Below are 21,400 nucleotides of genomic sequence, written 5' to 3'. Positions count from 1 at the left end.
CAGCCCAAACAATAAAGGGCTTCATTTCTGTGTCAGCCAGGAATTTGTTTTAAGAACATAGGAAACTGTCTTACACAGAGTCAGATCATTGGTCCTTCTAACTCAGTACTGTCTACTCTGACTGGCAGCTTCTCTCCAGAGTTTCAGGCTTTTCCCAGCCCTAATTTGAGACACCAGGGATTGAACCTGAGGCCTTCTGCATGTAAGGCAGATGCTCTGTCACTGAGCTACAATAACTAGAGTTGGGTCCTGGAATATTTGGAGATTCAAATGCCTCTGAGAATATACAGAGTGCATTTCCTAAACCACTGTGAAGCTGCAGCCCTTTCCCTCCTCCTACCCCTTAGTGTGAAAGAGCATGGTAGTATCAGGAGCTTATATGGGTTCCATTACTACAAGTCAGTTCAGATGGTACTAGATAGCACCTTTTGCTCTGTAAAACAAAAGCACAATCTCAACCATTTTAAAATCTGACTCTGAAATTTCCAAATCTCAAATGCTGATTTCTAGAGGCATTTTAAAGAACTGTATTAAATACTTCTGGAACACTATTAAATGAAATAAAGTTAAGTATTAACTCACCAGTCAGAATATTCTATACCCTAGGTTGGTTTATTTATTTGTATGTCTGCTTGTTTGCTTGTATTTATATTCTGCCCTTCCTCCTAATGGGAGGCTAACAATACATTATCACATATACAGCAGTACACAACAACAACAAATAACATTAAAAACATTTTAACATAACCAGAAATTAAAGCAGAATAGAAACAGCAGTAAGGTGCCTAACCTTCTCAAAATCCCTAAACCAATGAAGAATGTTATTTTAAAAAATTCAAATCCATTAGGTCAGGGTGGGGAACTGGATTCAACCAGTGGGTCGTATCTTGCCTCCCCCATGGGTCAATTTTGACAAGTGAGTATCTACCTGTCAATCACCTGATGCCATTATGTCATCAGGTAACCACTTCAAAAAGACTCATTCTTGGTGCCAATCGGGTGAAGGCATACTGTCAGCGCCAATCAGCTGTTTGGTGCTCACAGCTTACCTTCAAAGAACCTCTTTGAAGTTTGTTTGCAGAGGTGGTTTGCACTGAAACTGCACTTGCAAACAAAGAGGAAAAATGACTGTTTGCAGGTGCGGTTTGAATCCAAGCAATGCCTGTAAAGACTTTGAAGGCAAGGGCTTTGCAAGCACTGCCAATCAAACGATCATGGGAACTAGCAAAGCCCTGTTGTGCCTTCATAAGTATCGTTCAGTTGACCAATGGTGGTTGCTAAGGCACGGGGCTTTGTAGGGATTGCAGATAAGCTCACTGCCAGCAAATTCCAGTTTGTTGCATCTTTATAGTGATGTCAGGGGTAGGGTGGGTGGACATGACTTAGTAAAAACGGCCTTGCAAGCCATTTGGGGAGGACTTTTATCCTAATTAGGCCCATTGGCTGGAGATTCCCCACTGCTGAACTAGGTGGATATAACTTTTAACATTTGCAACCAAATTCAAGTTAGGAGCATTCCCTGGAGAATTTTAAAACAATGTCTGTTTCAGCTGTATCCCAACTGAAAGGTGCACCTAGGGGTGCAAAAGTGTAAACTCAGGAGGCTGCAATCTTATGCACATTTACTTGGGAGTAAGTCCCATTAAACTCAATGGTTCTTACTTCTGAGTAGACATATAGGATTGCACTATGAATTCCTTCAATCACGAGGTGGGCGCTCCTTGGGACTCACCAGACGTTGCTCGCCTTGGTTTGATCCACCACAATGAGGCTTCCATGCATCTCATCCAGCAGCTCCGGAGCAACCCAACGCAAAGGAATCCAGAGTCGGTCTGGGGTGATATAATAGTCTTCCTACAAGCAGAAATGAGAAATGGCTGGAGCCGGACGGAAGCTGCAGACTCTCCAACGTTTTACAGATGAAGATAGGGACACGGAGTTCCTCCAGACTGGTGTTTTGTTGTGGTTGTATTCTGCAACATGTTCTTGACACAATAATAGTATATTAGTGGTGGATTTGTTCTGCTTTATTAGGGCCCTTCCAGACATCTTTTTTATTGCACATTCATAGCGATTTGTGCTTTGATGATATTGGGGCGGTCACACCCAATACCACTTATAACGAATAAAGCAGAATAAATCCACCAGTAATGCACTGCTGTTGGGTCAAGAGCATGCTGCAAAATACACCGTCAATGAAGCACCAGTGTCAGGTCCCAGCCAGGGGAGCCTCATCAGAAGAGTCCTCATCAGAGGAAGGTCAAGAGGCTCCGGTCTCTCTCTCTCTCTCTCTCTCTCTGTCTCTCTCTCTGTCTCTGTCTGTCTGTCTGTCTGTCTGTCTGTCTGTCTGTCTGTCTCTCTGTTTCTCTGTCTCTCTCTCTGTCTCTCTCTCTGTCTCTCTCTCCAATCCTCTTTCCCCGGTTTTTCCCTTCTTATCACCCACATCAGGGAATAATACCCCATCTGCAGGGCACTGCATGTTCTAGATGGCATCTCGGCATGCCTAGGGATGGCTGGCTGGCTGTCAGTCCTCCCTTCGTTCCCATCATCAGCCAGCTTGCCAGTGAAGGCATAAATGAGGTTTCAGGTTTCTTATGAAAAGAGCCATTTCATGAAAAGAATCCAGAGTTTCACTTTGACCAGGTGTTGCAACTCATTACCGAAAAAATATCGGGGTGCTGCCTAGGGAGGATACCTTCTAGCAGAATGGCTTCAATGAACTGACAGAGACAGACCCAAGTCATGATAACAAAGGGAAGACAGTTCCAGGAATGTCATATTTGCAAACCAATCCAGAAAAAGCGACAAAACCCCTTTCTTCCAAATTGGTTCACTGTTGTTCCTGGGCACAGGGCATGTGGAATAGCTCAAGGCAGTGGAGACCCTCCCCAATAAGACAGAGGTGGGGACCCTTTTTCAGCCCGAGGGCCACATTCCCTTCTGGGCAACCTTTTGGGGCCGCGTGCAGGGCTGGAGGCAAAAGTGGATGGATCTTTCAATGTATATGTTGCTTTTCTACAATAGGCTGGTTTCTTACTCTCCCACATCCCTCTTTGTCTTTCATCCAAGCAAGCATGAGGCAGGATCAGAGTTCAAGGACACAATCCAGCCAGGCAAAAGCGCTCAAGGGCAATGCAAAGCAGGGCTGGTAAAGGGTGTGGCTTGACAGGGGGGGGTTGCCTAGGGAGAATCCTGGGGGGCGGATAAAGAGGCCCAGAGGGCCACAATTGACCTCAGGGCCTGAGGTTCCCCATCCCTGACTTTAGGTAATAAGTACAGATCTCAGCCCAGTAGAATTTTATATTTGCAATGCCCTCTGAAGACAATGAGTCAAGAAGGATAAATGTCCACCCACCACCACCTCTTGCTTGGTCAGTGGAGATCTCTGGAAGACTCACCAGTAGCGGAGAATGGCAGCTCCAATGTCAGTGGAGCAGAGAATCCCCTCTCAGTTTTAATCCTAACTTTCACGGAGCTGTCCGAGGTGCTTCCTTGGGCAGCTCCTTGAAAGTTCGTACTAAACCCGGAGCAGATTCACTGCCCCACTGATATCAGAGCCACCAGCCTACACTGCTCACCAGTTGCATTGATAATTATATTGTTGTAAACTGACAACATAAATTTGCTTCATTTGCAGGACGTAACTGTTTTATGTCAGTCAATCAACACTTTCCTTCAACCTTCGCATTGAGAATATCCTTCCACAAACAAGTTTCTAGACCTCATGGCTGTGGAAAGTAGCTTGAAAATGCACGAGCAGTGTCTAGGGACATCAGACCAGAATGCAGCAGAGCAACATCAAGCCCACCCTCAGGTTGCCCACCATTTTGGACCAATGAGCACATTTTGAATTCTGAAGGAGTGCTGTGGGCACCAGTCAGAAAATGGCTGCCATGGGGGTGTCCATCCTGGTTGCTAGGGGGGAAAGGGGCAAACGACAGAGATTCCAAGCACCAGAAAATATGAAAGGAGAAAAAGTGTATTAAAGGAGATTGAGAAACAGCAGGTCTTTAGGACCCCAAAGATTCCTATTGCCTGGTGTCCAAACAATTCATTTATCTGTCACAGCTTTGACTTCATTCATTGGCTAAAAACCACTGAAAGGCAGGAGCAGCCAGGATGGCTCATTTCACAGAAATCAGTTAGGAGGGTGTCAGCTTCAGGCCTGGGGGCTGGGCAGTAACGAAGCAGCCGGCAGTTAGCTGGGCAATAAATCAGTCAAGGCCAGGCAGATAACGGAGGCCGGCTGGCAGAAGAAAGGCTTGACAAACTAACCAGTAGCAGTGTCCAAGAGCGTTGTCCAGGTAGGGCATCAGAGTTCAGAAAGCCAGGGGTCCAGTTCGAAGGTCTAGAGGCTAGCAACGGCGTTACACGCAAGAGGTCACAACCGACATTGTAGTCAGCAGTCTGCTGCAGCCATGAACTGCCTTTTATAACAGACTCCCTAAGCCAGGTGCCCGTGATTAGTCTCCCAGCTGCTCAGACCTGCTTGTCCTTAAACGACCCGACCTCTTCCTTCGTTGCTGTGCTACTCGCTGGCGTCTCCTTTCTGCAGGGGGGAGGGGAGCCTCCTGTTCATGCCCAGAATCCGATTGAGGGGCTTCAGCCAGGTCCTGGACATTCTCCAGCTGGGGAACAGCCAGAGTTGTGCCCTCAGGGGCTCCACAAGTTCCTTCTCCTGGGTCTGCCAACTCTGCCTCTGCCTCTTCCTCTGAGTCCTCTGAAGGGGCCATGACAGAGGGTACCTACACATTTTGCTTCATAACTTTTTTTCTAGGAAGGCTAGAGACTTAATTTTTAAAATGAAAGCTCAGAGTCTGGGAGCTCTGCCTGAGGTGCCCATGAAAGCCTTCACAGGTGCCATGGCTTCTATGGGGGTCATGCTGGCAACCCCTGCAGCACTAAAAAATATGTGGCAGTGTATAGGGCTCCCAGTTGTGATGAAGTTCATTGCTCTGCATGGCTTTCCATCTCCAAGCACTCAGCTGGCAGGTACTGGCTCCCACAAAGCACATCTTCCCAACCTCTGTACTCTTGCTTCTCTCCCTTCCCTTTAACCCTAACCAACAGTATGAGATCCTTCGAAGACATTATTTTGGAAGCAGGGGGGAAAATAAGCAAACACAGGCCAATCAGTTTCCTTTGCATAATGTTATTCTGGCCGCAGAACGCAGGCAATGCCTGGACAGAAGTTGGAACTTTTTGTACACAGTACAGACACAATCTCTACCTGATGCTCCTCCCAGAACCACCTACAAGGGCCTTGTGGTGGTATGGATAGCCCCACCCCCTCACCTTGTAGTTGTTGTGTGACAGGCCATAGTCTCCGACACGCACTGTGAGGTCAGAGGTCAACAAGCAGTTCCGAAGCGCCAGATCACTACAGAGGGATAAAAAAATCTTCATCTGCATCAATCTTCCACTGGCAGTAGGCCCCGAAATGGAGTATTCTGGGAGTGGAGGCAGATAGGGCTGGCCCTGGATCCAAAGCCCCTCCATTCCCCCAAGATATCCCAAAATAAGGCCCATCAACAACACCCACCTGGAGCTGGCATAGGTAATCCGCCTCCTAGAAACCTATGAGGGGATTTTAAAAAAACCAAGTCCCACTGAAATGAAGAAAGAAAAAAAGGCCACTATCTCCTGCCCTGGCCACCATGAGCCACTCCTCCACCCCTTAGGATTGCTCTGCTAAATGACAATAAAGCACTCCAAACTTTGGGTGCCACCACAGAAAAAGTCCTCTCTGCCACAGATACTCACCTCACCTCCATAGGTGGGGTACCCAGAGTAGGGTCTGGGCAGAAGGCTTTAGCAGATTGGCAGGTTCACATTTTTGTCCCCCCCGCCGCCCTGATCAGACTCTAAACAAATGAATCTAATTTGCCTCACATAGGTATCTGGAGTTCTACCTCTTACCACATTATAAACCAAACCCATTTTCATCAAAAATGCCCCTTGAGTTTGATTGTAAACCCTCCTATTTTAAGATCCAGCTCCACATTTCCTTCTTAAAGAACCCAAGAATCATGGTCTCCAGCCCCAAGCCCTACCTATGGATGTAATTGTTTTTATGCAAGTGAAGCACTCCCAGCGTGATCTCATAGGCCATGCGCTGTAGTGTGCTGAGGTCACGGGTCAGAAGATCAGGAGTCATCCCATCTGCTTTGCGCTGAGCTCGAAGGTAACGTTTCAGATCTCCCTGTAGGGACACCAAGTGAGAAAAGGGGTCAGCAAAGGTAGCACAATGCCTCCCGTAGATCCAGGTAAATTTCCCAGAATTTAGTATGTTAACATTTCTATATAAAGGAGGAGAAACAGCAAGAAGAGGCATTCACTTCCTGCCCATAATCGAATTTGACTTTATGACAATGTCATGTAGATCACATCTACACCATATATTTAACGCACATGGCTTCCCCCAAAGAATCCTGGAAACTATAATTTACCCCTCACAGAGCTACAATTCACAGCACCTTTACAGTTCCCAGGATTCTTAGGGGGAGACCATGTGTTTTAAATATATGGTGTGGACGTAACCTGCAGGTAGATTTGGCTATGTGACAACATCACAAAGGGCATACCTAGAAGGGCAGGTAGCATTAATCTCATTCTGAATACCCAAACTTCTAAAGAAACAAAGATATAATGTCAGACCACATGATCCATGCTAGGAAGCATGATAATAATAAAGGCCTAATCATAATTTTATGGTAGGCAAGCATTTGGGAGACTGCTTCAAAGAAGAACACCCCCTGCCATGTTAAAATGTGGGGAACAGCCATGGGGTAGCAGACAACCCAGGCACACCCTTGGTTAAATTTTCAGATTTTACTTTTTTCAAAGCAGGGATGGGAAACCTGTGGCCTTCCAGATGTTGTTGGATTCCAACTTCCAACTTCCTCAATTCAGAATTGGGATCTGAAGGAAAGATGTTCCATTTATTTATTCATTCATTCATCTATCTAACAAGATTTATATACTGCTTAGTCAACAAAAACTTTCCCCCAAACACATTGAAAATCTGTCGTTGGGATTCAGAAATTTCTGTAACCAGGCTCAAAATCCAGATTTTGAGGCAAAGGGATTTCCACATGCAAATCTGATGTTAGATCTTTGCGAGGAAGGGGTGATTAACTCCCACATATATAAATTATAAATGTAGATTTTAAGTAGATGGATGTCCACACCCAAACCTAATGTCTGGATTACTGGGGGTGGGTGGGGTGTTTCCCACACAGAAATTTGAGAATCTGAGTGAGAATAGTTTTCCTGCCCAAATTCATCTTGGCATAAGTTTACTTACCAACTGGCAGAATTCCATGATAAGCAGGAAAGGGATGGTCTCTGTGCATAGGCCAAGGCATTGCAATATGTTTGGATGCTGGAGACTTCTTGAGGGTAAGGGGTGGATGGAGAGAAGCACAGAAAAAGGAGGGGAAAAGAAGATTTGGCTCCGTTTATCACAAAGAAGCAGCACCTGTTTCTGTTAATGGCTTCAGTTTTTGAACGATCAGTTGAAATGTGCCCCAGTTGTGTTTTAGCCTTTGTGCTGTGTGGGTCTCAAGTAAGTCTTTCAACAAGAGGTGGAAAAATCTTTCCAGGGCCGGCACCAAAGGGCAGCCAGGTTGGGCCCTGGCCAAGGGCCCCTGGGTCCCAAGGGGCCCCTGAAGGGTCCCTCCTTAGGGTGGGTGGGTAGCGTTTCCTTCCTCAATCCATGGCAGCATCAGCTCCTGACCCTGCCGCAGATCGCAAGAGGGAGCTCCCAGGCACCCCCTTACTGCTGTGCAGGTCTGCAACGCCCGCCTGCATGCCCCATTTACCTCTCCCTTGACGTAAATGTTGGTGGCACTGCGGGCACAAGCCTGCCATCAACCAAGATGGCGGCCAAGGTTTCCCTAATGGGCTGATGCCCCTGCCGCCATCTTGGTTGATGGAAGGGATACGCGCATGTAGCACACGTGTGTCATCAACCAAGATGGTGGTGGAGGCATCAGCCCCTTAGGGAAGCCTCAGCCACCATCTTGGTTGACGGCAGGCATGTGCGCACAGCGCGGGCAGCATACACCAAGGGAAAGGTAGGTAGGTGGGGCGTGTGTGCATGTGTGTGTGCATGTGCCAGGGCAGGCTGGTGCCCAAGGGCCCCGGCATGCCTGGCGCCGACCCTGGATCTGTCCATTTCAGTTCTCTCCATTTCTCCTTGTTCCAGTCTTACATTCAGTTCTCCACATTTCTGCAGCAATTTGCGATTTTTTGAAAATTTAAAATGAAAATTCTCCAGCATTTTAATGCAAATTTTTCCTAATAAACACATTTTTGTATGCAATTTTGATGAATATAGACAATTTTGCAAGCAATTTCTCCTAATATAATGCATTTTTGTATGATATTTTCACTGATACATTCTTTCTTGAGCACTTTCCCATAATATATGCACTTTTGTAAACATTGGTTGGTTGGGGAACTGCATCATAAAATTTGGATAAGTGTGAATTTTGATGGAGGCCTGTGCTCTGGTTCTCATATTGTTTCAGAAAGTGTGAATGTGATAGATTCAGTTTTAAATGCAAACTGAATTGAATTTGTCCCCCATCCCTACTTTTCTTTCCCGTTATTCCATCAACATGGAATAGGGCCAAGCTAGATGGGATTCCAATAACACAATTAATCGCTGCTCCAAAAAAAGCCTGCCTGTAAAAGTACTCTGCACATGGGACAAGGGAAGTGCATAGGGATGGAAGGGGAATTAGTTTGAAATGGATTTATACATAGAATTGAGCAGTTCTAATCAAATTGAGCTTTGCTTGCATCAGAACACTTCTGGTATCAAGTGCCTGACTATTGTTGTTTTTTCTTTTTAAAAGCCCATCTAATTATATGCAAAAATATACACAAAGAAAACAGTGTATTATACATGTAGAAGAGTCAAGCCCCATGATGTAGTGTATCTGCAGCATAATATTACACACCTATTAATTCTAGGGATGGTTCTGGTGCTGGTTCGAAAGCATTCAGTTGACCTAACAGGCTGGTATCGATTCAAGTTCGTTCTTTGTCTGCAAGCTGCTGCTTTTACTAATTTGTGTGGTTTTCCCCTCAGAAAAAATATTGATATTAATATCAATATTTTAGACAGATTTTTTAAAAAGAAAAACTGTTTCCAAAATAGCCACAAAAAATCACTACATAAAATCCAATCTGCGACTATAATGAATAAGCAGATTAATTGAAAATTCAATACCAAATCAGAATTGGGCAGAATTCTAGCACATCCCTAATTAATACATAGTGTTTTTATATGGTTATGTGCATCGTTGTGTGTATCCCTTTATGTTTCGGTAACTTCAGGAAACCTGGAGTGTATATGGATATATGTGTATAGTAGTAGGCATATCATATTATATGTGTAATAATGCAAATAATATGCAAGAATTGTTTATATTTTTAGCAAAACGGGGGGAGGATACACTTCTTGTCAAGACTAAGGAGTGAGACAGGAATTAGAAAAACTCTGTGCAGATAAGCTCAACATCAAGATTTGCAGAAGATTCCATCCCGAAAAGTACACAAACTATAAGGAAGGAACTGGAACACAAATAATTAAGATGAAAGGTTGACAAAATAGGTGGGCACTCAAAAAGAAGAGGTGAGCTAGCTTGCCTGACAGTTTCTTTTCCAGGTTTAAATATTGCTGGGTGACCACACAAGATACCTGATTTTCTACTAACAAAACAGACACAATCTCAATATCCAATAGATATTGGTACATATGGGGGGGAGGGGTTACTTTTTGAAGTTTTTGAGGTAGGATATGAAAATAGTCCATTATTTGGAATCCCTCCTTTAGCCCTGCTGAAGCCACCTCTGAGACAGGGCTAGTTTTATCTATGGGGATGTTTTGCTCCATATTTTTTCTCTCTCATTTCAGTTTCTTCTGCTTCTTACCGATATGGTTGGGCCTCTGACAGGAATTTCCTCTGCTCCAGTGGCCCAGCACTCACCCGTAACTCCTTCACTACCACCTGCGCCGGAGTGAAATCTGAGAATATTTCACCCAAGATTACCTGTGAAACAGAAGACACGGTTACTAACTAGGACCAACTATATGGATCATATCTCCCCAGTTCTTAAAGAGCTGCACTGGCTGCCATTTCATTTACGGGCACCATTCAAAGGGTTAGTGGTTACCGACAAAGCTCTAAACAGCTGGGTACCAGGGCACTGCCTTTGACCACATAAGACTACCCGGCCCTTCTGGTCATCTTTGGAGCGCTCTCTCTGCCCCTCCCCCCAATCTGACAGGGGCACCTGGACAGAGAGGACTTTCTCAGTCATGGTGCCCTGTCTATTGAAAGCCCTTCCGAGGGACTCTCACTTTGATGTCATTTTGGTGCCGGGCAAACACCTTTATAATAGCCACGTTTTTTTTGTATCTGTAAGCTGGCTGTAGGTATTGTTTTATCCCTTCTACTGAATTTCGAGATTTCTTTTTAATTGTTGCTTTGCCTGCATTTTTGATTTGATTGTAGGAGAAGGGCGGTAGCTCTGTGGCAATGCTGAACTAAGGGGGACCAAGAGTCTGATTGAGGCAACCTCCTACGCTCCTATTTATTGTTTCATTTTTGTGCATCTGCATATGTGTTTGTCTTGTTACTCTGTTGTTGTAAGTTGCTTCAACCCCTTTATTATAAGACAGCATAACAATATTTCAATTGGAAAAAACCCTCAGGATGGCTCTTCGTATTCCCTGTGCTATGCCCGCTGCCACATCAGTTATGCAATGAAACTGGCTCTCACTGGAAAAAACTGGGGGTCCCCTAACACAATCACATCCTTGAGCCATTTCCCCCAATCGGTGCTGAAGAAGATGTTACTCACCTTTCCAAACCAGCCATTCCCAATCTCTTGCAGATAACTGAGGTGTTGCCTGCTGAGCCCCAAGTGTTTCACTAGATCTGAAAGAGGAACACAGTGCCTTAGTAACGGAAGCCAGGATGCGACACCTGGTCCAACGGCTTGAGCATTATTCTCCCACCTTCATCTCCCACACTCAAAAGCTACTTGGAAAGCCGCTATGGAATGACGCCCTGAGCTCCTACTGGGAGGAAGGGTGGGATATAAATCTAATTAATAAATAAATGATAAAAAAAATAAGCTAGCAGCAGCAGCTGCTGGGTCAGGATGACACCAACCTCCTGGCAGCGTTGTCGCTGCCACTTACTGGGGCAGGGCAGGGAGGTATGGGCACACTGGCAGAAGGGCTGAATTGGCTCTGCCAGTGCTCCCAAACCAGCCCAACCTCACCGCCGCTCTGCTCCACCCCATCCCAGCAAATGGCAGTGATGCTGTTGCTGTGAGGCTAGCTCTACATCATGAGCTTGCCTCGATGGTCCCTCCTATAAGTTTAGGAAGCCCCTAAAGGCCAAGATCTTTACAACACGTCCTTATTGGTATTCCCGTTGTAAAAAATGAACTGGTTTTCAACTCTGATGCAAAGGACATGGTAGAACCATCTGAGGCCCACTGTAATGAATTTGCTAGGCACTTCCAGGAGAAAATATTTAGCATCCACCAGGACTTAGACTCCAGTGTTATAGCAAGTGAATCAAGCAGGGTATCCAGAGCACAGCCTTGTCCCGATTTCTTGTATGAGTTTCAGCTGGTACAGCTTGAGGATGTTCACAAGGTGCTTGGACAGGTTCATGCAACCACTTCTGTGCTAGATCCTTGCCCTTCTTGGCTAATAAAAGCTAGCAGGGATGGAACAGCCGGCTGGACCAGGGAAGTGATTAATGCCTCTCTGTGAGAGGAGGTGGTCCCTGACTGCCTGAAAGAGGCGGTAGTGAGACCACTCCTGAAGAGACCCTCCCTGGACCCAGAATATCTTAATAACTATAGGCCGGTAGCAAATGTTCCATTCCTGGACAAGGTCCTGGAACGAGTGGTGGCAGGCCAGCTCCAGACACTCTTGGATGAGACCGATTATCTGGATCCATTTCAGTCGGGTTTCAGGCCTGGTTTTGGCACAGAAACAGCCTTGGTTGCCCTGTATGATGGCCTCTGTCAGGAGAGAGACAGGGGGAGTGTGACTCTGCTGATTCTCCTTGATCTCTCAGTGGCTTTCGATACCATCGACCATGGTATCCTTCTGGGAAGACTGGCTGAGTTGGGAGTGGGAGGGACTGCACTCCAGTGCTTCCACTCCTACTTGGTGGGTTGGCTCCAGAACGTGGTGCTTGGGGAACATTGCTCGGCACCCTGGACTCTCCAGTATGGGGTTCCGTTGGGTGCGGTCATCCGGAGCTTTGGAGTGCATTGCCATCAGTATGCTGATGACACGCAGCTCTATTTCTCCTTTTCATCTTCTTCAGTTGAGGCTGTCAATGTACTGAACCGGTGCCTGGCTGTGACAATGGACTAGATGAGGGCTAATAAACTGAGGCTCAATCCAGACAAGACTGAGATGCTGCTAGTGGGTGGTTCTTCTGACCGGATGATGGATGTCCAACCTGTCCTGGATGGGGTTGCACTCCCCCTGAAGGAGCAGGTTTGTAGCTTGGGGGTTCTCCTAGAATCATCTCTGTCACTTGAGGCTCAGGTACCCTTGGTGGCACCGAGTGCCTTCTACCAACTTTACTTGGTGGCCTAGCTACGCCACTATCTGGACAGGGATAACCTGGCTTCAGTTGTCCATGCTCTGGTAACCTCCAAGTTAGATTATTGCAATGCGCTCTACGTGGGGCTGCCTTTGAAGACGGTTCGGAAACTGCAGCTTGTGCAAAATGCAGCAGCCAGATGGATAACAGGGACCAGACAGTTCGAACATATAAAAACGATTCTGGCCCGCTTGCACTGGCTGCCTTTATGTTTCCGAGTCCGATTCAAGGTGCTGGTTTTAACCTATAAAGCCTTACATGGCTTAGGACCACAATACCTGATGGAACGCCTCTCCCGACACGAACCCACCCATACACTACGCTCAACATCAAAGGCCCTCTCCAAGGGAAGCTGGGAGGCTGGCAACAAGGGAGAGGGCCTTCTCAGTAGTGGCCCTCAAATTATGGAATGATCTCCCTGACGAGGTGCACCTGGAGCCAACACTGTTATCTTTTCGGCGCCAGGTCAAGACTTTCCTCTTCTCCCAGGCATTTTAGCATGTGTTTCTAAATTGCTTTTTAAAAATATGTTTTTAAATTTGTATATTTGTTTTTAATGTTTTAATTGTTGTAAACTGCCCAGAGAGCTTCGGCTATGGGGCGGTATACAAATGCAATAAATAAATAAATAATGAATAAGTGTATAGGACACAGAGGTGCCAGCGCCTGGAGCAGTGATTGACATCAGAATTCCCTACAGATGTTGTTCAACTGCAAGTCCCATCAGCCCCAACCAGCATTATTGTTGTTATGTGCCTTCAAGTCAATTACAACTCATGGCGACCCTATGAATCAGTGACCTCCAAGAGCATCTGTCATGAACCACCCTGTTCAGATCTTGTAAGTTCAGGTCTGCGGCTTCCTTTATGGAATCAATCCATCTCTTCTTTGGACTTCCTCTTTTTCTACTCCCTTCTGTTTGTCCCAGCATTATTGTCTTTTCAACCAGCATGGAACACCTCCAAATGGTGAGTATTTTGCAGGAGGGATTCAATCCCACACCAGAAACATAGGTTTGTGCAATTAAAAGTGGATTAAAGCACTAAATCTGCTTTAAGAAAACATGTAGGTCCTGCAGTTAGGAAAATTATGGGGAAATGCACCAAGAAGTGTGGGACAAGCCACTGATTAGTGAGAAGATATATAACCACCATGCAAGTAAATCAGGAGGAATGGTCGTTGTCATCTAACCTCCCCACAAATGTCAGAATGAATGCTCAACAAAGACCAGCTATTGTCAAACCTCCGTCTAAGCTTTGGGCTAGCAAATGTGACGACAGAATGGTCCACAAGCAGGTCATTTGGAGGAGCCGATGGCTAATGGTGAAAGATGATGGGCATTGTTGTATTCCAACAACATCAGGAGGGCACCATTTTGCCTACCCCTAGCCTAGAGCAATGCCACGCTGTACCCAAGAATCTCATAACCCTGGTAGAGCCAATGTGGCACCTGTGGCTGCCCATGTGCCTGAAGAAGTATTCCCTCCCTAGTGCCTGCTGGGTAACCTCCCCCCACCTCTTCCCCCACTGAGCATTAGGCTTGTAAGCAGCATTCCATTGTAGCTGAGATAATAGGTTGTGGTGTGTGTTTGGTGGACTGCGTTAGTGGGAGGGAGGGTGCCCATGGCCGTTTTCCCAGTTTGCAAATGTGCCCATGGGCCAAAAAGGTTGATGACCTCAGTCATAACTAGCAGTGCCTTTCCATTTTTACTGGAAGTTCTGCCACCTGTCACTCTAGCCTTTGCTATCTCTGTGGAGCAAGGTTGGTATGGAAAACGTGAAGGATGAAGAGGAAGACAATAGCATGCCCCCCCTCCCCTCAAACAGCAGGAATCTTACCTGTTTGGGGCATCTGTTGGTTGGAGGGTGGGAGCGAGACCTCCGAGAGAGGCAGAATGTAGACATCTGGGATAGACTGAGAGGAGGAGGTCTCCTCTGCAGGTGGTGTATACTCTCCGGAATATTCTTCTCCATCAGGGTTCTCAAATTCCTGCCAGGTGGGCAGAAGTGGACATAAGGATGAAGATCAAAAGGAGGCCTGAGTCTTTTAAGGAAGCCTGGGAGCCTTTCTGCAGGTTTTTACATTTTGCTGCCTGAAATAGCAGTCTCACTGTTTCCTCATGGCCTTGCTGCCCTTGAGTGTTGGTATCCATTAGTTGGGCCAGTGCCAGACTTTATGGGGCCCTCAGTATGGTTTGGCAAATGCCCCCCCCACAACCAAAGTGCCTCCCCCATGCCGCCTCTGATATTGCTCTCTGCAGAGGCAGCACTGCCATTCTTCCTCTTCCCCCTGCCCTCTCCCTTTTGTTGTTGTTATATGCCCTCAAGTCGATTCCGACTTATGGCAACCCTATGAATCCTTTTTTTGGTTGTATTCATAGGGCTTTGATGGTAAGAGGTATTCAGAGAAAGTTTACCATTGCCTCCCTCTGAGGCTAGTTCTCCACAGCTGGCTAGGGCCTGCTCAGCTTGCCACAGCAGCACAAGCAACTGGCAACTGCCAGCTGGGGGGCAACTGGGCTCCTTGGGACTATGCAGCTTGCCCACGGCTGCACAGGTGGCAGGGCACGTAACCCCTGAGCCACTCACTGTGGGGATGATCTTTAGCTGGCCCTTGACACCCAGGAGACACAAGCGGGGATTTAAACTCACAGACTCTGGACTCCCAGCCTGGCTCTCCTCCCCACTGTGCTATACCAGCTGTCATGTCCTCTCTCTTACTTTGTTTAAAAATATTCTTCACCACAGCAACAGCAGCTTCTCTGCTACTCTCCTCGGCACTTGGCCTCTGAGAAAGGGCCAAAGGCCTCCTTCTTCAGAGCCAAGCATTCTGGTGAGGTGGCCTGGAGAATGCCCGCCCAACCATTTCTGTGGTTTGCCAAGATGACTAGAAAGACTTTTTAAACCTACTTTTTTTTAAGTTTAAAAGGCCTTTCTACCTATCGTGGCAAACTGCAGTGGCTCAGGCAATGCCTAGCCACCAGTAGGGGCTGGTAGCTCCATGCCAATGGGGCAGTGGAATCCACACCGGGTTTTAGTCCAAACTTTCAAGCAGCTGTCCAAGGTGCTGAAGGTTGGCCTAAAACCCCAGAGCAGATTTCACTGCCCCACTGATACGCAGCCACCAGCTGCCACTGCTAGCCACTTTGCCCAGAATGCCCGGATCGAAGAAGAACGACTGTCTTGGCCTTTTCTCGGAGCCCAAGGAAGGTGGAAGGTTGAGGCTGTTGGCTAGCTGGCCGCTGTGAATAGGAGCTGGGCCCAGCAGTGAGTTACACCATACATTTATTCCGCTATTATTCCACTTTAAAAAGTCTTGGCTTCCCCCAAAGAATCCTGGGAACTGTACTTTGTGAAGAGTGTTGAGAGTTGTTAGGAGAACCCTATTCCCCATCACAATTCCCAGAGTTCCCTGGGAAGAGGGGCTGACTGTTAAACCACTCTGAGAATTGTAGCTCTGTGAGAGGAATAGGAGTCTCCTAACAACTCCCAGCGTCCATAACAAACTACACTTCCCAGGATTCTTTTGGGGAAGCCACGACAGTTTAAAATGGAATAATAGTGAAATATATAAATGGTGTGAATGTGGCCTTAGTGGGCAGCAAGGCAGGGAGGTAGAAGGTTGAGGCTGTTGGCTACCTGGCCTCTGTGGATAGGACCTGGGCCTGGCAGTGAGTTAGTGGGCAGCAAGTCAGGCTGATAGAGGCCCCTTTGGAGTACTGGGGTCCTCAGGGAGTGCCTCGCCTGGCCAACTCCTAGTGCAAGGCCAGCCCACCAACATGTTCTTACACATGAGGGATGGGGAGCCTGTGTCCGTTCCGATGTTATTGGACTCCAACTCCCATCAACCCTGACCATTGGCCTTGATGAATGGGCTGATGAGATCTGGAATCCAACAATATCAGGAGGGCCACACATGTCTCATTCCTGTCTTAGGGAACTACACATTTCAATCCATGATGCCATTAAGTTTCACTTTACTTAATAAACAGACTGCAAAACCATAAAACCTTTCAGCCTGCAGTAACAGATTTTTAAAAAAAATCCCCTTCAGAAAGCATGACATGTCCACCTCATTTCTCCACAACCTGGCTCACCTTGAACCCCACATCACCCCGCTTGCAGCACAAGCAGGTGAGGAGAAGGAAAATAAAGGCCAGCAAGCCTGAGCAGGAGATCAGGACCACAGCATACGGAGGGGCCAGGGGAGCCCGGCCCTGGAATAAACCATCTAAAGGGGAGACAAGAGATAGAAGAAAATGGGACAAGCATTCCAAAAATAGGACTTATCTTTAAAACACATTTTTAAAATGTCTAGAGCTATGTTTGCCCATCAACAAAAAAATAAATAAATCCACAATCCATAATAAGATAATGCAGCTGTTTACATACCATACATTTAAAGCACATACCCCAAAAAAACACAAGAATCCTGGGAACTGTAGTTTACTCTCAAAGAGCAATAATTCCCAATTCCCTTAACAAACTACCATTCCCAGGATTCTTGGTGGGGGGAGGAAATGTGCTTTAAATGTATGGTGTATACACAGCCTTTATTTATTAGAATCCACTAAAATGTCCCAAAGTAGCCAAGACATTTTGCTGCCTGAAGGAAAATGCATGATGCTGCCCCCCCCCATTACTTGTACAATGAGACTGGAAGGTGAATCTTACTTAGGGTTGCCAGGTTCAAGGCCTGAGACTGATCCTGTATCTTTAGGAGAAAAGAAAGTCAGCCAAGTGCAGGTGTTCCCCCAGGGGGAAGGGAGAATTCCACCTTGTGGTTTTTCCCATTACAGGGTTGCAAGAACACCTGCACTTGGCTGACTTTCTTTTCTCCTAAAGATACAGGATCAGTCTCAGGCCTTGAACCTGGCAATCCTCATCTTACTTCAGCACTGGCAACAGGATAGCATCCTCCACCTCACCTGAGGACAGCAGGCTAGCTTTGGAGATGCAGGATACACACAGCTGTGTCCTCCAAAACTTCCCTGTTGCTGCCTACCCTCCAGCATCCACTACATAAGGCAGCTGCCTCACTCTGCCTAATGGTAGGGCCAGGGATGAGAGCAGTAAGCAAGCATCCCTGTTTTCCAGCACTGCATCTTGGGACCGCGATGCAGTTGATCCAATAGAATGGATAACAGAAGCTAGCGGGGGACGTGCTTTTCAACCTCAAGATGTAAACAAGGCCTTTGTGATTCCAGTCCTTACACATCTGTTGAGGACATACAGCACCATTCCCCAGCCATCCATTACTCCACATTTCAGCTATTCCTCTGCAAATCTGGCTCCCTACTTTTCTCTCCCTGGACATAATCCATTCCTTCCGTCCATGGTCACAAATACTCTTCCACCCCTCATCCACCAGAAACTGCTTCCGTTATTTACCCTCCTACGCACATACCTCCAGTGTCCTCTTTTTTTTCCACACGTAGGCCTCCTACCACACAAGCTTCATTCATCCCCCAGTAGAGGGTCAGCACCCAGTTTGAAGGGCCCATGGGGAAGCTGCCCTCTGGCTCTCCCCAGCACCATGCCTTGGGCCTCCCCACAGAAATGCAGATAACAGCAGCTTACTGCAGATAGTTCGCTCAGCACTTCTCTGGCTGAGTGTTGGGCTGAACACCACAACACATTCCTGCCACTTCCCGCTGCCTGCAACCTGTGCACCCCCCCCAAAAAAAACCTTACAAGGCCTGGTGACATCAGACAACACTCTGCACAGCGGAGAAGCACTGAGCAAGGCAGCTGCTCCATCTTTCTTTCCCCAGAATGCCTCTGGGCTCCATGAAATTGAGGCTGAAATGCATTCTAGGTAATAAAGATGGTGGCAGTGGCAGCTGCTTCCCTTGGCACTTCTTATTGGAGTGGTAGGCAAAATATATATTAATGGGAGATGGCCCCAGTCCTAGAGGGCCCAAGCATTTGCCCTATCATGCCAGGTGTTGATGCCACGTTGGCCCCTATAGACACTTTTTCCCAACCCACTTTCAATTATTTTATTTGTCCCAATTGTTCATCCATCTCACTCAGTGCCTCAGAAGCAGATCTCTAAGCTGAAACTATACAGATTAGTTTTTCAGATCTTGTTTAAAGAGTCAAGACAGTGCTATGGACATATATACTGTTTTATACTCTTAAACTGTCATTGCTTCCCCAAAAAAAGAACTCTGGGAATTGTAGTTTGGTAAGGGAGTTCTGGCCCCTACTTCCAAAAAAACTACAATTCCCAGGTTTTTTTAACCAGTTTAAGGATATGCCCCTTTTCTATATGCCAGACCCAATGTTAAGTTCCACTCCCTGGGAAAGATTTTGGGACAATGTTGGTGGAGTTTTCCACTACACATATAAAAAGTTATGCCAGAACTGGAAATCCACCTGAACAGGCCACTATATTCTCACAGCAGGCTATGTAAAAAGAAACCCTGGCAAATAGTCTGTGGTAAACCCATAGACGTTTTGCTGATGAAGGAGGAGGAAACACCACATGTTCTGTCCTAAGCCCATCACACAGTCATGGGCCTTCCCTCCCCCCAAACAATGTTGCCTCTGCATCTTCTTACACTACCCAAGTAGCCCTGATTAGCCCACCCTGAGTGACCAACTAGAACATTCCTTTATTTCCCTGTGGATTTATCTGCCCTTGTCTGCAGAAGAAAGCACATGGGCCAAAAAGGTCCAAGGTCTGCCAACTCCCCATTTGCACGCAGCCCAGAACTCATGGTGATGTCATAGCAAGTAAGCCAATGGTAGCCTGAGCACCACCTCTGCATGCCCAGGCTGCAGTATGGCATCAGAATATGTATAGAAAAAGAGATGAAAGAGAGAGATAAATATTAGAAGAGTTGTGCATGAGGGACTAAACTAGGTGGCAAGAGGGAAGGGGAAAGTTAGCTTTGATTAAAACTTAGGAGGGAAATTTCCAGTTGTAGCAACAAGAGGGATAACAGGGTTCTGAAATCGCCAGCGATGAAATAAAATTCATTAGCTACCTTGTCAAGAATAGGATGGAATTTGTCTAATCCAAGGGAGGGTGAGACAAACCTCATGACGTGTTTGATAGGCCTTCTTATCCAGCAATGTTTTAGAATTAATCGTGGGAAACTAATGTTTGTAATTATGTGTGTATCAGAGAAAATAAGAGCCCTACTGGATCAAACCAAAAGTTGATCTAGTGCAATATCCTCTTTCGCATAGGAGGCAGCCACTTTCTTCCAGGAAAACCACAAACATTGTTTCCCAGTTCTAATCTCTGTCATTCATACACACACACACACACACACACACACACACACACACACACCCCGCACGCTAATGTTTTGAGGAAAGTCTTTATTGCTCCCATTTTACAGATGAGGGTTGAGGTCTTTCAGAGCCACCTCCAACACTATCCAATGGACGAGCTTCTGTCACTTCCTCTTACCCATAAGATCCCATCAACGCATATCCATCCATCCTTCCCTAGACACACCTGCCTGCACACACGCACACCTTCCTCTCTCTTTCAACCTATCTCCACAGCCACCCTACCTTTCATGAACTTCTCCAGCATCTTCTCCATCCCAGACATGCTACTGGCTCTTTGAGAGCTCTGCCAACCCCATCACACACACCCCTCACTGAGTCCCACAAAACTCTCCCACAGACCTCAGTGCCCAGGGCACATCCATACTGAGTCACACCACTCTCTACAGATGGCTGCCAGACCAAACGTGGCTTCATGCTACATACTGGGGAGATGCCACAGACCTCCCAAGCACAGACATCACGCCCACCTCACACACATGGCCCATGTTATCTTCACATGCAAATATTAATCCCAGATCTTTGGTACTGTGCTCTCATTACGGACCCCTGCCATATACAAAAACATATATCTTCCCTCCCTAACCCCCAATAATTCTATTACCATTCCTTGGGCCCCTCCAGCTTTACCCAATTCCCACCACCACCAAGAGGGTCAGAAGAAAACAAATCCAACAACCAGCAAATGCCACTTCTGGCGTTAACGTATCGGATGAAAACCAGCAATGATTAATTTACTCTGTACAGGAATCCCAGCCTTTCCTCCAGAATGGGATTTACTAATCCAGACATCACCAGGCTCTTGCCTAGAAGAAACCCCCAAGTCTGCCACCGTACCCCACTTTGTATGGAAAAGGTTTGGGCAGGTAACCCATCATCACACAAACAAGTGGTCACAGATGGTGGAGGAGAGGGAGGCCAACCAGAAGGGGGGCTGCCACAGATGAATGGGAACCCTCGCAACCCACCAAGACTCACCGTTTTCCGAAGGCGCTGCCAAAGCTTTCTCTGGGTTGAAATACGACATGGACACAGCCAGGAGAAGGAAGGGGCCTTGTCTTAGCATCTTAGGGGGAGTCTGGGATCATGGATCAGGAAGGAGGGGAGAGAGGCGGGGAGAGGTCTCAAGACGTAGATATGGGGGGGGAGAGAGATCAGCCACCCAGCAAAGCAAGGAAAAGGGGAGGCACGGTGACCATCAGTCACCACCAGAAACGATGGGACGGAGCAGAAGAAGCCAAGAACAATGGTACCCAACAGATCCTGTCGCCTGCATCCTTCCGAGGATGTGCGACTGCTTGGCTAGCTGCTACCTGGATCTCATTCCCAGCGATCATCTTCTCTCATTGCCCGAGGAAGGGGAGGGAATGAAAAAGAAAATAAATTGGGGGGGGGCAGAGGATATCAAAGGTGGCTGAAGCGAACTGGCGATGGGG

At 46.9% G+C, this 21,400-nt stretch overlaps 1 protein-coding gene across 1 annotated transcript in view; it reads right to left on the bottom strand.

The window, feature by feature from the left end:
* Positions 1-21,030, bottom strand: part of LMTK3 (lemur tyrosine kinase 3) — a 37,064-nt gene extending 16,034 nt beyond the window's left edge. Inside the window, exons 1-9 of the mRNA XM_061588700.1 lie at positions 20,943-21,030; positions 16,754-16,887; positions 14,496-14,646; positions 10,879-10,955; positions 9,946-10,064; positions 7,307-7,394; positions 6,054-6,202; positions 5,296-5,380; positions 1,733-1,854 (exon numbers count right to left, since the gene is read on the bottom strand). Of these exons, the coding sequence (XP_061444684.1) occupies positions 1,733-1,854; positions 5,296-5,380; positions 6,054-6,202; positions 7,307-7,394; positions 9,946-10,064; positions 10,879-10,955; positions 14,496-14,646; positions 16,754-16,887; positions 20,943-21,030 (1,013 nt within the window). The remainder of the gene's footprint in view (positions 1-1,732; positions 1,855-5,295; positions 5,381-6,053; positions 6,203-7,306; positions 7,395-9,945; positions 10,065-10,878; positions 10,956-14,495; positions 14,647-16,753; positions 16,888-20,942) is intronic.
* Positions 21,031-21,400: the final 370 nt, after the last annotated feature.

This window comes from Rhineura floridana, chromosome 11, assembly GCF_030035675.1.
Source record: "Rhineura floridana isolate rRhiFlo1 chromosome 11, rRhiFlo1.hap2, whole genome shotgun sequence".
NCBI lineage: Eukaryota > Metazoa > Chordata > Lepidosauria > Squamata > Rhineuridae > Rhineura > Rhineura floridana.
Note: the sequence above shows the minus strand (reverse complement) of the source record. Positions and strands in the feature narration are given on the sequence as shown.